The sequence below is a fragment of the Pseudochaenichthys georgianus genome, chromosome 10 (genome assembly GCF_902827115.2).
Source record: "Pseudochaenichthys georgianus chromosome 10, fPseGeo1.2, whole genome shotgun sequence".
Taxonomy (NCBI): domain Eukaryota; kingdom Metazoa; phylum Chordata; class Actinopteri; order Perciformes; family Channichthyidae; genus Pseudochaenichthys; species Pseudochaenichthys georgianus.
Window position 1 is genome coordinate 15,235,998 of NC_047512.1, and position 16,062 is coordinate 15,252,059.

Genomic DNA, 16,062 nt, shown 5'->3' on the forward strand with positions numbered 1-16,062 from the left:
CAATCAATCAATGTTTATTTATATAGCCCAATATCACAAATGTTACATTTGTCTCAGTGGTCTTCACAGTGTACAGAATATCAGTATGACAATACGACACCCTCTGTCCTTAGACCCTCACATCGTACAAGGAAAAACTTCCAGAGAAAACCCACAGTTTAAAGGGAACATGGGAGAAACCTCAGGGAGAGCAACAGAGGAGGGATCCCTCTCCCAGGACGGACAGACGTGCAATAGATGCCGTATGTAAAGAAACACTTATTATTATTTTGGAGTGTTTGAAAAATTAACAATTTAGCAAAAATGCATGTGTTATTATAATGTTAGTGTTGAGAGTTGTGTGAGAGTTAATGTTTGGCTATACATTTGCTGATGTTAAACGAAGCCCCAATTCACTTCAATTCATTGAGATTATTCTTCATTCTGTAATTATTTGTTGGGGATGAGGTAATACAACTTAAAGACGCTTTAATGCAAAGCTTCTTAAACTTGGATACCAGAGCAACCATGTAATGGCAAAATCAGTCATGGTCGAGAGCAGTACTGTATAGATAACATATTGTGTTTCTTAACACCAACCTTTGTAGTCTAGTTGAGGACCATCATCTTCTTCTACAAAGTCATTGTCGCTGTCATACTCTATGGTCCCAGAGCCAGCTGAGAAAATAAACATCAAACATCAGTACTTATGTGATTCTCATGATTATCTGCACACAATCTCTTTCACTGCTGCTCAGGTTTCCTTTAACACAAGCTCAGTAACATTCCCATCCATGGACACCTGGATTTGCAATCAGTGATGCTAACAGGAACTCCTGAGGGATTTAAACCTGAGAGCTAAGAAAACGTTTGTTAACTTTGCTGCTGTTTTCTTGAAATGACAGACATGAATGTAGGGATGTAGATATGAGTGCAGAGAAAATATGTTAGAATTAAAGATGCAGGGTATTCCTGCATTTTAAATTGACAAAACGTTCATCATAAATCTGCACAAACAGCTTTGTTTCATTACGCACTTCCCTCTTACTCATCTCTTCTCATGCAGCCGTAATCAGCGTGTGTACTGTGGATGTCATTCTGAATTTTGTCTTTCTGCATAATGAATCAGTTTTACTGTTATACTGTTGTCAGCAGCAATCTCGAGAAGGACTCCATGTTTACAGCTGAGCTGAGTGCCAAACTTTCCAGCCTTTAAACCTCCCCCACCCCAAGGCATGTTCTGCTTCCTTTGCTTCACTTTAACACAACAATAACGCATCACATTACACGTTCTCTGCTCTAAAAGCGGTTTCAGATTGTTCCAGCTGTGTGTGGATAAAGCGTATCGTCAGCGTTTTCTTCTCATATAGAGCGTGATGTTCCAGTTCTCAGTAACACTTACCCAGACCAATATTTCCCATTTCCCCCTCACAGGGAGTTAGTCAGAAGAAAATCAAAATGCTTAGCTCACCAGTGTGCACCGCGGGGCTGAATAAGAGACATTACTTCAGGAAACATGCGTCATCATGCTTTGGGTAATAAAATGTCTGCATTTTTAACTACAGGTAAAACCACTGCAGGGCTGAAAAGGAACCAAGCACATTAACTCAAATACTGTATAATTGAGGTACTAGTACTTCTCTTGACCATTTCAAACTACTTAATACTTTCTACTGTACTCCACTATTTCAGAATAAAAGTTACTGCTAGCTTTTAACATTTTAATAAATACCATGTTCAGAAGTTGTCAAGAAGAAGTCATCCTTGATACTGTAACTAAATGCATTTAGATGTAATCATAGTTGATTATTGATACTGATTTATTGTTAGCTGATTACAAAATCCCAATTATGTAAACCGTTACTACTGAAACCTCACTACAAGTGGGCATAATACAATTAAAACTAGCTGATTTTGTATTGATGCATCCTTTTTTTTAAATGTCACATGGTGCACCTTGAGGAACAATTAGGACTACATTTGAGTTTGTACACAACTTTGACTTGTGATGTTGTGTTTCTACATGGAAACATTGGTACTTTCACTCAAGTAAAGGATCCAAATACTACAAGTGATGAATACTGACACCCACGATGCACCATGCCCTGCTCACAGTGCTGAGTTCACTGCAGAGACATGCAGCTGCACAGAGTGAGCATGAGTCACAGCAGAGGAAGGTGAGCAGTTTGACAAATGCAGGCTTCATTTGTCTCTGATTACAAAGGTGATAGCTTCCTTTTCATCACTCTGCATTAGCTTCTGAGCTTCAGGGTGAATCTCAGGTCTGCAGGATTAATGAAAGCTTCAGCCCACTTGGCCCAGAGGGGGACTCCTCAGTAATTAGCTTGCAGTTATTGGAGCAGAGTTGTAATTAAACTTGGTCAGCAAAGCAGAGGGGCTCCTGCAGAGGGAGGCAGCTCAACTACAAGTTCATTTAGATTGCTGCACTCTTTCAGATCCTCATTCCTGAAGAGAGGAGTGGGCTCCATCTGCATTCAGACTGTCGCCTTAGAAACGCACCACATCTGCATCTAATACAGTTGTTTTGCGGCTGATATAAAGGCATTTCCCTCCTTCAGGGGATTGGAAGTTTGAGTGAAACGAGAAAGCTTTAACGATATTAAACTTTTAGTGAAAACTAACAAAGAGTATGTGTGCAGCTATTGTCTGGCTTAAATTAAATAGACGAATATGTTATTCTAAATTCACAATTGTGTAACCGTTGTACAGTTTTGGACAAAGTATTCAGATTCTTGAATTTAAGTGAACTTAAACTAATATCCACTGTAGTGGAAGTCCTGCATTCAAAATATTGCTTAAAAGCAGGTAGCCTACGTTTAATTAGCAACATTAAAAAAAAAAAATATATATATAGGTTCTTGTTCAGTAAAATGATTCCTGATATTGTTTTACTATTATAGATGTGTTTGGATTATTTAAGGTTTGGCTAATTTGTACTTGTTTATATAGCCTACTGTTTACGAAGTGGATGGAAAACTGTAATCTGCAATGTAAAAAAAGCTGTCAAACTAATGTAGAGATTTTGTTATAAAAACAAATCTGAGGTAAAAAGTATAAAAAACTGAAATTACGAAAAGTAGACTACCCCAAAATTGAAGGCTACTAAAGGTCTGCTAAATACATGTCAACACTTTCTTTATTGTTCCGACTCACCTGTGATGTATAAACTGAACACAGCAACAAAGCGGAGGAGCATGTCAGAAACACAAAGATCACACTTCTGGGGGAAAAACTAGAAATTACGCGCAGGTTGGATCAGATCCGAGGGTCCAACATAAAAGATAAAAAGTTATAATCCAGAGAAAGTTTTCTATAAACATACGATTAAAAATAACTTTACTAAAAATCCACAGCTGAGGAGAATGAAGAGCTCCGGTCACAGTCTCCGCAGATTTGTAAAAGGATCTTTTTACTTCATCATCAAAGTTGTACACCACTTGGTGGCGCTTTTGGGCATTTATTTGTGTGTGTTCCTCCCACTATACTGCATTAAACATGATCATTATTAGCCATTTTATAAACCCTCACCCAGAACCTTCTTCTCCAATCTTAATTATTATAACTGATAGCGGGATCAATGCCTTCAATGGTGATTTATATATAATATCTACATGTATATTTTCTATTTCAACATGTATATTTTCTATTTTATTTTATTTTATTTATATTCTTGTTTATTTGTAGTTTTGTTTTATTGTAAAATGCCTTGTCTTTTATTCTGCTGCAACAAGAACAATTTCCAAAATTGGGATCAATAAAGCACCATCTTATCTTATCTTATAGATATATCTGTTTCCTCTCATTCTGAAACTCATGGTCTTATCCTCAGTCATTCCTTATGGGAACTCTGATTGTTTAAAATGATACTCTATGATTTCCTTTATTTATATCACTTTTCAAAAACAAGTAGGCAAACAAAGTGCTTTAAAGATGTATAAAATACCCACTGCACTTAAAAAATATGTCGTCACATGTATTTTATAATAATAATAATAATAATAATAATAATAATAATAATAATAATAATACATTTAATAATAATACATACATGTAATACTAATAATACATTTTATTTGTATAGCACACTTTAAAAACAACGTCATCTCAAAGTGCTTCACAATTCAATGAGAGTAGAGTTAAAAAATAACCAATAACTAGTTAGACAGTCCCACAAGAAGCTTAAAAGATACGATGAGCCTTATATCAATGAAATTAATCTACATGTTTTTATTTTATGAGCGTCGATGTGAAACTTGTATTTACTCAGCTGATACAAGAGGGAAAAAAGCATAGTTAGACAGCACGAGGCCGGAAGTAGTTCTGCTTTCAACAAAAATAAAAGCACACATTAAAACGAGTTTACACTTGGCTGCATGGTAACTGGACTTTAACACATTAAACAAAATCTAATAAGGCTTATAACTCATTATTAGATATATCATGAGTAGCTTTTAAAACCTTTTATCGGGTTGAAAGTTGTGTCTGTTCTTTTTTTCCTTTCAGAAATAGTGTTTGAGATGTGTTTCAGCAGCCCTGCATGCAAATGTAGGCTATATTAACACTCAAAGACCAATAGGCCTATAGGAATAAATAGTCAGATGTTAAATATGACACTGTTGGATAGATAGTGAAAGATTATTTAACAAAGAATCTAAAAGAAAAAAATAGTACATTTATGAATTATAAGACCAAGCTATATATAAACACATATTCATATGCATAAACTACTTGCAATTTATAATGTTTTTGATAGATAGATAGATTTATGAAGATGCATCATTTATAATTTAATGCTTTACTTGTGAGTTTGAATGCTGGTCCTTCATTTTAACAACGTCGTAGTGCTGTTTTTGCAAAAGATCTAAGTGCTTTTTCCACTAGGCGACTCCAGTGTGTGTTTAAAATAGCCATAATGCAGTAGTGTTTTTAAGATATTGTTTCATTTGTAAACCTGTTTTTTCGCGTTTTATTTTGAAAGCTGTACTTGAGACTGATCTGTCGATGAATATGAATATCACTGCTGACTTTACTGTGAATAGTTTAAAGCTGTTTTTCCTTCAGGAAAGTGAATCTGAGTTAGTGACGACATTTCCCCCTCTCCTCGGATTTATCCTTGAAGGTTTTTTCTCCCCCTCTCCTCTGTAGGTCGCTGTGAAGTCAACTTTTCTCTCCTTTTTACCAGTTTTAAAGTAAAAACTGCACCATGTCGCCGCCGTCTCGAAGGCTTCAGACGAAGCCGGTGATCACCTGCCTGAAGACCTTCCTCATCTCCTACAGCCTCATTTTCTGGGTGAGCAGCTGCTGCATGTAATGGGGGCCAAGGAGCTAAAGGAGCAACAATGGGCTAAGAGCCGCGGCCGAGGTGCCAACAAGGCGAACTAACTCCACTCCTTCACGACAGGAACACACAAACACACATGGAATTCAATAAGTTGTGTAGGCTACATGCCGTTAAAGTTCAAGTGGAGCAGGTTTATGTTGATTTAAAGAACCACTTGTTGGAAACGTAGCGACCGTTGTTTTGTTCAGATACCAACTGTCTGAAAACAGCCCTTAGCTCTGTATTCTGATTTATTTCTGGGCCTACATTTTAACTTGGCTGAGAGTGATATTTTCTATTTAAGTTAAAGGTAATGTTTTTTCACTGTAGGCTATCATTGATGTTGTTCTGCATTCCAACTTAATTATACGTTACAATGCAACGTTTGTCTAACCGAAAATGTTTAGGAGTTAAACCTCAGTCAACATTTAATTTTCCACTCACACCGTTTTCTGTAAATAGCTACATTTAAAGCTGAAACTAACAATACGTGTCACTATTTTATCAGTTTGTTTCTCAATGGGCCTATCTGAGACAGAAAAAGTCTAAAACAATCCAAGATTCTTGTTTACTATCATGAAAGTAGAAGGTAACCCTAAAATGTTCTGGTAAAATATACACATTTGAGATGCTGGAACATTATAACTGCATGTTTGCTTTTTTTAAATAATCAAAATGGTTGTTGATTAATTTGTTTCTGTGGATCTAATTGTTGTAGTCTATGGTGGGACAGACAATGTCATTTGGTACTGATTTTAAGGTAGAACAGGAAAGTCCATTGGAGTTTTAACACTTTATTTCCTTTCAAAATTAGTACACAGTTGCATAATTCTTTCCAGGATCCTTTCTATATCCTATAGCCCAAGGTGACTTCTTCAGAGGCCTTGTTTTGCCAAGATTACAAACTCAAAGATGTTCAGATTGATTGTTGCACAAGACAAAGAAAATGTGAAAAATCCTCATATTTCAGAAGCAAATACAAGATCATTACGTGTTCTACTTATCAACTTCTTAGTTAACAGACTAAACATGCTTGCAGCCATATAATGCTTTTCTTTGTCAATTTAGTTATCAAATCTTACTTTATACTAATCCTATTAATAAAAAAAGATTCATCATGATAATATTTGGTAGAATAGTCAATAATGAAAATCAATGCTAGCTTCAGCCATAATTACATGTAAGAAAAGCCTAAACACAAGCTTGTCTTGAGAAGAAAATGAGCAGTTATCGTTGCTCCTCCCTTTTAATCTTTGTACCGAGCAAACAGCCTGGCTGCTGCAAAGTTCAATGCTTTTATCTGACAATGTATTGCTCTTGGCTCAATGCACTGATGCCTCCCTTCAGGCTAATGACTCGTGTGGGCAGTCGTAAAGGAAAGAGATGCTGAGATTATTCAACCTGTGGCTAGTGGGGTATCCCAGGTGTAGTTTTGCTAAAATATTGTCAGGTAAATGCAACATCTGCAGCCTCTGTCCTGAGATTGTGAACAGTATTCGAGGTTATATGTTTTCTCTGGATACACATTGAGTGTCAGAGCTCCAGCATCCTCTTCTAACTCTAACCGTTATCTGCAGTATGTCCACTGCAAACTGATTACATTAAGGAAATCAATCAATGATGGAAACTGAGTTGTTATGGATTCAGCCCATCATGGTTCCTAATTAAAAGTGTCCCTGATATTGGCCAAACGTGGTACAGATCACTCGTCTATCTGCATGATCACTGTTTGGTAACAGAAAAACTCAATATTTGTACCTCAGAGCGTTTTCACTGGTTTTTAAATAGGAAGAGATAACTGTAATGATTGATGGGTCTTGATTAGTTTATTTGATTGTTTGGTTTATAAAATGTCCATGTCAAATGGCCATCAAAATGTCCATATAAGAGTTTCAAATCCTCACATTTAAAAACTGGAAACCTGTTCATGTTTTGACTTTTGTGCATGACAGGGTAAGGGTAGGGCTGCTCAATTAATCGTATTTTAATCGCGATTACGATTATGGCTTGCAACGATTCCGAAAACAACGTAATCGAAATAAAATGATTATTTTTTTATTATTATTATTACTTTTTTTTTTCAGTTAAATTATACTTAAAGTTCAGGGTAATCAACTGTTAAAAACATACTGTTCATATTTTTTTCTCTCCAATAAATGGATGTTTTCAAAGTCAATGAATAATTGCATTTAATAATCGCAATTACAATTATTGACCCAAATAATCGAGATTATGATTTTTGCTGTAATCAAGCAGCCCTAGGTAGGGTCTAGATTTGGTTATTCATTTTCCTTTTTAGAAAATGTAGGATAACTGATAACTGGTTTTATTTTGGAACCAGTCTCAAATGTGTATAAATATGTCTAGATCTCTTACGTATCGAGCTGATCAAATCTTTTATCCTTCCCATTTTTTTTTTTAGGTAAAACCTTTTCAAAAACAGTTTAAACAATTAACAATTATTCAAAGGGTTTGATTAAATGCTACTGAACTCTTACATGTACCAGTGTGGTTTCAAGCCTTTAATGTCAGGTTTTGGCCATAAAAGCCTGCTCATCCTTCTCGTTGGCTCTTCTCTGCCGGAACTGACTCCCTGCTGTCGCCTTCAGTTCACAGGCGTGATCCTGCTGGCGGTCGGCGTGTGGGGGAAGGTGAGCCTGGAGGCCTACTTCACTCTGGCCTCGGAGGAGAGCACCAATGCACCATATGTCCTCATCGGGACCGGAGCCATCATCGTTATTTTCGGACTGTTCGGCTGCTTCGCTACATGCCGCGGCAGCCCATGGATGCTCAAACTGGTGGGTGAAGGCGCAGTAAATTCACTGAAATATTCCCTTCAGATGTGACCTTGCTTAATTTTCCTTTTATTGCTCCCTCCAGTATGCCATGTTTCTGACCTTGGTGTTCCTGGCTGAGCTTGTGGCCGGTGTCTCTGGATTTATCTTCCGACACGAGGTCAATTACCGTCAGATACATTACCTTTCCTGTAAAGAAAATGAAATCACATCAGCTCACCGAAATATATAACCTTCGTTTGTGTTGAACAGATCAAGGCCAAGTTAGGTGTTGCCTATGACAACGCTGTGACAAACTACAACAGCACTGACGGCAGCAGCAGCAGCAGCGGTGCAGTCGACGTCATCCAGAGGACTGTGAGTGGGAGGGTGCTACCTTTATCTGACTCACTGTACTAAACAAATAACAATATGACAACATTGCACATGGGAAACTAAGCATTAAACCAACAGAGAAGTGCTGATCTGTAGGTTTAGACTTTCGAGCATGTTACTTGAGTCGCTGCAGATGTTTTCCCAATGGATGGATGACGTGTTTTTGTGAGCTAGCTTGCCCTGCCTTCGTCGACAAAAAGCCATTGGGATTTGTCCTACTGATTTTGGATGAAAATAGACTTTGTTGCAGCTAATGTTCATGTTTCTGTTGAGAAAGATACTGTTTACTAATGAACACCCCTTTTTAGGATTTTTATAGTGTTCATTCAATCGCCAGAAGTAAATAGCATCTTGTTATTTCTAATTAGATTTTGCATGCTTTTTTTGCGTTACCTAATCTAGCAAGTGGTCATGGCTCAATTTTCAGTCTTACATCCTTCTTCCAAAAAGATCAAAAAAGTATAAATAACCTAACAAGGCTGTAAGGGCTGACTGATTAGTTGTGTGTAATGTCCTCCAGGCTACTCTCTAGGCTTAAGTCACTTGTTAGCAACAGCCTTTTTTAAAATAGGAAAAGTTTCAAACATTAATTTTTGTCGTAGATCAAAACATGAACATCTCTTATGCTTGGGGTTCAGGCATTTTATAGGAAACCCTTTCAAGAAACCCATTGACTTTGAGAAGAGGTCACCTGACATACATCCATGCTTACACATTTTCTAGATTTTAGTATTAATACCTGTGGCACTCTTAAGGTGATCCCAAACATCTGCAGTGACATCACTAAATCATTTAATGACCAGCCAGGAAATATCCAAGTGTTTTATTTTTTCATCATTAAAAAAAAGAGTTTGGCCAACCTTTTCTGATACATCAAGACATTTGTTACATTGTTGTAATCATTTTGTTGTTGGCGATTCTCCATATAGCTGCATTGCTGCGGAGTGAACAATTACACTGACTGGAGCGAAACAGCATACTTTAAAGCCAGCGGCATCCCCGCCAGCTGCTGTAAAGACAGCGCCAACTGCTCCCCGGAGAGCCTGAAGGACCTGGACAAGGCCGGGCAGGAGGTCTACACCGTGGTGAGTTCACGGCCTTACACCACCACTACATATTTGTGTCAAGGTTTAATGGCTTTAGTTTTATTTGAAGGAACAACCACATTAATAGCTCAAATGTTTAACTGTGTTTGTAGAAAGGGTTAGAAGCCATTCTGAATGTTTTCTTTCTGCTGTAGGGCTGCTTTGCGAGGGTGACCCATGTGATGGAGTCCAACCTGGGAATCATCGCTGGGATCTCTTTTGGGATTGCATTCTTCCAGGTATGTCAAATATGTACATTCTTTGTCTCGGAAACAAATAAGACAGTACTGCATAAGAATTAGTTTAATTACATTTAGGGCTGTTACAAATAAGTTCAAATCATAATTATCCGAAATCAACATTTGAGTGCTGCAGAGCTTTTTCCTTTTCTTGTCTATGAATAAGCCTGGTGTTGCAGAACTGCTGCAGACAAAGATAATGCTGCACTAATTATAACACTAAATACTATTTGTAGAAATACATTTGAGCTTTTGCTGCGTAAGATTTTTCCTGACTTTTGCGGTCCAAACCTTTCAAATAACTCGAGCGTTTTAAAGCCAAAATGTAAAGTTTATGATGTGTTTTTAATTTACAACATAATTCAATTGGATCCACATTTTGTTTGCGTGAGAGTTTCACTGCAGTCTAAAACCTGTCTGCTCCGTCTCTCGCGCCACACCTGATTTAACGAGGCGGCCCAGCAGCATAATAAATCTCATTTATATAACCACAATCATTTAGATCTGGGGATGCAGTGACACGGACAGTAAAATGGTCTAGAAGGGAAAGATTGTGAGGGGTACATTTACAACACGCACAAATTAAAATGAACCTTTTGGCTAACTATCCCCATTACCTGAATGTTTATTAATGTGCACTGTCCCTGTTAATAAACCAATAAGTACAAAAACTGACAACCGGACATAATATTTGCATTAAATCCCAGTTAAATTCAGACAATGATCATATTTCGAGTCTAACAGGGAACACTTGTTGCTATTCTCTCCTATTCTCTCTCCCCCTTCATTTCCTGTCTGCTTTATACAGCATACTATCTAATAAAGTAAAAGAAAATGACCTTCTACTGCTCCCTATGGGATTTATTATTACAATTTTATTATAAAGGGATCAGTTAACAATTATTTTACAGCCTAGATGCTATGACCAAACCAACATGTTGATTATAATCGACAACCACATTCTAAAACCAAGTACAGCAGGTCAAAGTTAATCCAGATAGTCGCTTTGCATAATCAAATATGATTTACAGCCGGTAATAATTTCCACTTTCACATTCGTTTTTACTTTAATCTTGATAGTTAATGTATAATGTTCTTTATAGCCTGTCTGAGCACTAATGTGGCTGATCTATGCTCTGCTGTATGTGCAGCTGACAGAGCGACATTATCTGCCGCTAAGTAAAAGAGTCCATTTTGTTTTGTATCACAGCAAACCGTGCCAACGCCTAAGTGGCCAAATCTGAAATGACCACACAGTGATCCATTAAGTTATTGACTGAAAATGTTCACTATGCAAAGAAACACGTCTATAAAGAATAATTTGTCCCTGTTACCATAACATATTTGTGTCGGTAAGAACGGCCACTTTTTGAAGCCAGTCTGCAACCTCAGCACAAATCCTTGCATATTTAATTATTTAACCTTAATTTATTAGTTCTCCTTTTATCTAGCTACTATTGTGATTCTATGTAAATGTGTTTTAATGTGCCTGATTTAATATATTTTCACATGTAAACCAAAGGTAATTATATTCTATCTCTTCATAACTGATAGAAACTTCATTTTGATGAATGTCAAATTGTTACCCACCCTCCAAACTTTAAGTCCCGCCTAAAGACCCACCTCTTTTCCCTCGCTTTCGAGTCAGTCTGAGCTATGTTTTATCGATTTGTATGCTTTTATTGTCTATCCATAGCCTTTATGTACCGTGTATTAATTCTTATGTGTGCCTTTTATCTATTATTTTAATATTATATTTTAATATAATGTTATGTTTGGTGTGAAGCACTTTGGTAAACCCTCTGTTTTTATTATGTGCTATACAAATAAAGTGGATTGGAGTGTGTTAGGAGTTGTCTGTTTTGATAAATCTACATTTTCTTTTCTTTTCTTCCTCTCAGCTCATTGGGATATTCCTGTCCTGCTGCTTGTCTCGATACATAACCAACAACCAGTATGAGATGGTCTAACAGTGACCTTCCCCAGGTGAGGCTTGTTATCAGTATATGTATTATATATATATAAAGAAAATTGGCTGATCTGGTTTTTGTTGGGAGAATAAATCATGTTCAGAATAATCCGAGCACAAATTGTGAAACTGAAGCAGTGATGAAATTATCCAATGTCCAAATGCAAATGTCTGACACGTTTTCCATCTCTATTTGCAGGTCACTGATGGGCAGCTCCTGATGCAAACTGAGTTAAAGAATCTCCTGTGATTTTATTATTGTGTTAGTTGATATTATTTTAGAGAGGGAAAAACTCTCGATGCTTTTTCTTTTATTAAGCAACAGATGAGCAGAAAGGAAATAATGTAAAAGGGATGTTATCTGCAGTGTAGTTTGACCAAAAAATGTAAGGGACCTTCGGAGATCATGTGTTACTCCTGAGATTTAATTAGGGATTTATATTAAGTGTAGATGTTACTTTACTTTGAGTTAATTCATTTGACCAATTGTCAACCTTTCCACTTGTTGTGTCTTTGTATAATGCAGCTGCCTTCTTTCTTGTATTTTTGCTAAAATATTAGTCTGTAACTGAGCAGATGAAATCTAGACAATAAGCTGTTAAATGTTCTCTGCAACACTAAGTGAATTTCTGTGAAACCAACATGGACGATAGGTCGCCACCCTGAAAAAAAGCGAGTAAGGACTTGAGAATGAGCCTTACTAATTACGTAGGCCAGTATTGTTGAAAGCTTTCATTCATGTGCCAAGTACAGTTACCCCGCCAACTTTATATCACATATTTCAGTGTTAAGTTGTTATTCTTTTGTGGATGCATGTGAAATATTTGTAAAAAATAAAGTTTAGTATCTTTAATTGTGTGTGTGCTGGAGGAGCAGCATGTGTCTGTCCTATAGCTGTTTGCTTCTTCAATCATCAGAAGTATTCTGGCAGACAAACATCACTCAGTTATTTGGGGCCTTGTGAGGGATCCATTCACAACAAGTGTAAGCCATTTGTTTTATAATATGCAGGGTAACAGCATACTATTTTTGGATACAACACAATATGGATGTTCAGATGCCTTGTGCAGTGCAACAGTAAGTGTTACTATTGAGTCATTTTGGTTATGAGGTTTGGTAATACATATTTTGTTCAATAAATGGAATGTGACCAGGGCTGAATGCACGGGCTGACCTGGCTGAAGCCCAGGGGCCTACGGAAATTGGGGGCCTATCATGAACCAATACATTTATTATTTCCAAAATCACACAATAAATACATTTTTGAAGCTTGTAAAGGGAAGAAGACAGCTCTCCCTCGCCACTCTGCTGTTCCCAACCTGATCTCACCAGAACGCGTGACTCCACCACGACTCCTTAACACCGCATTGCGTGGTGGTGTCACGAACTTTGTTACATTTACGTGTCGGCACCACGCAAACAACCCCAATGTAAAGTGAATGAGGCTCTTTTGTCGTGGTGCACACACGCATTTCTACAACGTCCTGCAGTGAGCTTTTATTCTATAAAACGTTTTTAAAATCTACTTTATAGCTTGTAGTAACTCACGGGAGGCTTCTTTTATTTTATTTGTATTCATAATTATTTTTATTTTTCGTCAGAATGTATTATGGTGCATTATTTACGAATTTTTGTTCTCAAAAAACAGTGCATTGTGTGTAATACAACTGTGATTTTTATTAAATTAGTTAGTTTTTAGGGAAGGCCAGAGCTTCAGCTGTGTCCAATAGATTGTTCCCTTTAGTTAACGTTATTTAAAAGAACATTATATTCCGATTTGATCATGTCCCCTTTATTGTATTACGGAGAGCAATGTGAGCGTCCATTCCCATTGGATAACGCAGGATTTTACACCCGGAAGTAAGTATACTCTTTACTGTCGATTGATTTTACAGTGATATCTGCACGACTCATCAACTCAAAAACACCAGATTATCCTTGTTTATTACACAACATTGATTGGTTTAAATTGTGTACAATGCTTTTGTAATTTTCCCCTTCGATTCGGAGAAACAAACATTTGTTCAGTTTAGGATGGCCGAAGACACTACACTACCCAGAATCCTCAGCTATCGTTTGGGACTACACCATGTGCTTTGCTTGACAATGTTGAAGTTTACGCTGAGCGACAAACAGCATTTTGAAATGGAATTAAACCCATCGACGACACACTGTTCAAAACAGGAATCGAACGTCTCCTCCCCCCCTTAGGTCACAGGCTCCTCCAACAGTGCAACACAATAAAACAGATAAACAGAAAAAATAGTGCAAGTCAATACAAAAAGAAAAATAGTGCAATAAGAGTCTATACAAGTGATTGGAATATATGATATATTAGACAAATCATTTCTAAGTAGCAGCCAGATGAATGTTATGGATGTTATTTCAAAGTTCAGGTGTTTAATAGTCTTATGGCCTGTGAGATGAAACTGTCCCTGAGTCTGGTGGTTTTGGTCCGGATGTAAGATAAGATAAGATAAGATGGTACTTTATTGATCCCAATTTGGGACATTGTTTTTGTTGTAGCAGCATAAAAGACAAGGCATTTTACAATAAAACAAAACCACAAATAAACAAGAATAGAAAGAAAAGAAAAGAAAATAGAAAATATATGTGTTGAAATAGAAAACATACATGTAGATATTATATATGCAAATATACATATTCAAAAATATATGACAATGGAATATGGAATATCAAATATTGAACAGATTATATATGTGTACAATGTACAGCGAGGTTGTATTAGAGAAACTATGGAGCAGAGAGTTCTCTTCCAGCCAGAGGTGATTTATTGGACAGAGTTATGGCAGTGGGCAGGAATGTGTTCCTGTATGGGTCCTTGTGACAGCGGAGCTGCAGCAGTCTGTTGGAGAAGGTGCTCTGTTGACTGTCCAGCTGCAGGTGGAGAGGATGGGTGGGTTATCCATCATGGACAACAGCCTGTTCAGTGTCCTCCTCTCCACCCCAGCTTCAAAGGGGTCCAGCTTGATGCCGATGACAGACCCAGCTTTCCTGATCAGTTTATTGATCCTGCTGGTGTCACCGGCTCTGATGTTGCCCCCCCCCCAGCAGACTGCAGCAAAGAGGAGTGCACTGGCCACAACAGATCTCCAGCATCTTGCTGCACACGGGGAAGGATCTCAGCTTCCTCAGAAAATAGAGTCTGCTCATCCCCTTCTTGTACACAGCGTCAGTGTTGATCCTCCAGTTCAGCCCATAAGTGCACTCCCAGGTGCTATTGTCCTCCACAACAGCCACATCCTCTCCTAGAATGCAGCTGTTGTGCCAGACGGCAGCAGACAGAACAGTTTGTGGCTGGGGTGATGGGGGTCTTTTATAATCCTGAGGGCTTTCTTTAAGGTTAACCAGGTATTTTTACTGCACCACATTTATCTTAGTTACTTTACAAATTCTGATTAATGATGTGAAATATAAACAACCCTTAAAGCAGACTTTAGTTACACCTAAGTAAAATTCAGGGAAGGTGATTGTCAAGTGCCAACAATCAGGAGAGATATTTGATTGGAGGACTGGCTTATCTAAAGCCAGTTGAGTAGCACTTGAAATGTTTTGGCTCTATGAAACCTGATGTACTTTATGATTCTGTTTTCTTCAAGCTTGTATTTTGTTGGTCGAATGTACTTATTGTAAGTCGCTTTGGATAAAAGCGTCAGCTAAATGCAATGTAATGTAATGTAATGATTGTTGGTGCTTGAGAAGACTAAATATGTATCTGCAGATCCCTATAAAGTATATACACTACTCGTTATTCTCTACAAATAGTTAATTAAAAACTGTATATAATTGCTATTTTGGACATCCCTTTTCAAGATTTCAATATTACTCTAAACGTGTAATAACGTGCTTTAACCAGTAGGTGGTTTGGGTTAAAAAGCTGTCAAGTTTACAGTGTTAACAAAATAAAATATACTGCTGTTTCTGGTTTAGTTTACGACGGATATATTTAGTTATTGTTTTGATATTTGTAACACAAAAGCGATGGAAAAACCCCACAGCAACACAGAAAAGATGGTCTTAACATGAGTAGTTAATAAAAAACAATAATATCAAAACAAATTATTACTACTAACTTTATTGTGAAATTAAAACAGAACGGTAAAAGAATAGTTTCCGGTCTATTCTGAGCCAGATCTCTGTAGATAAATACAAATACAGAACTACGACAGATGTGTAATATTTAATGCAGCCAAACCATTTATTACAATGCATTCATGTGATGACTTTCAAAGAGTAAAGCGAGCATTGCTGAATAAAG

The 16,062-nt window shown here is 37.2% G+C and overlaps 2 protein-coding genes across 2 annotated transcripts in view; one reads left to right on the top strand and one right to left on the bottom strand.

The window, feature by feature from the left end:
- srpx2 (sushi-repeat containing protein X-linked 2) overlaps nt 1-3,404 on the bottom strand; it is a 12,028-nt gene extending 8,624 nt beyond the window's left edge. The window contains exons 1-2 of the mRNA XM_034092591.1: nt 3,154-3,404; nt 580-657 (exon numbers count right to left, since the gene is read on the bottom strand). Coding sequence (XP_033948482.1) covers nt 580-657; nt 3,154-3,196 — 121 coding nt within the window. The 5' untranslated portion in view covers nt 3,197-3,404. The remainder of the gene's footprint in view (nt 1-579; nt 658-3,153) is intronic.
- A 1,643-nt stretch (nt 3,405-5,047) lies between these two features.
- On the top strand, nt 5,048-12,636 carry tspan6 (tetraspanin 6). Its single transcript, XM_034092728.2, has 8 exons — nt 5,048-5,290; nt 7,930-8,118; nt 8,201-8,275; nt 8,368-8,472; nt 9,420-9,575; nt 9,731-9,814; nt 11,716-11,800; nt 11,983-12,636. The coding sequence occupies exons 1-7, from the start codon at nt 5,204-5,206 to the stop codon at nt 11,782-11,784; spliced, it is 765 nt and encodes a 254-aa protein (XP_033948619.1). The 5' UTR covers nt 5,048-5,203; the 3' UTR covers nt 11,785-11,800; nt 11,983-12,636.
- Nucleotides 12,637-16,062: the final 3,426 nt, after the last annotated feature.

Bases quoted from the DNA above. Each gene is read 5' to 3' on its own strand.
- tspan6 (XM_034092728.2), top strand. From the start codon at position 5,204: ATGTCGCCGCCGTCTCGAAGGCTTCAGACGAAGCCGGTGATCACCTGC. The intron at 5,291-7,929 runs GTGAGCAGCTGC...TGTCGCCTTCAG, and splicing joins CCTACAGCCTCATTTTCTGG to TTCACAGGCGTGATCCTGCT. The intron at 8,119-8,200 runs GTGGGTGAAGGC...TGCTCCCTCCAG, and splicing joins GCCCATGGATGCTCAAACTG to TATGCCATGTTTCTGACCTT.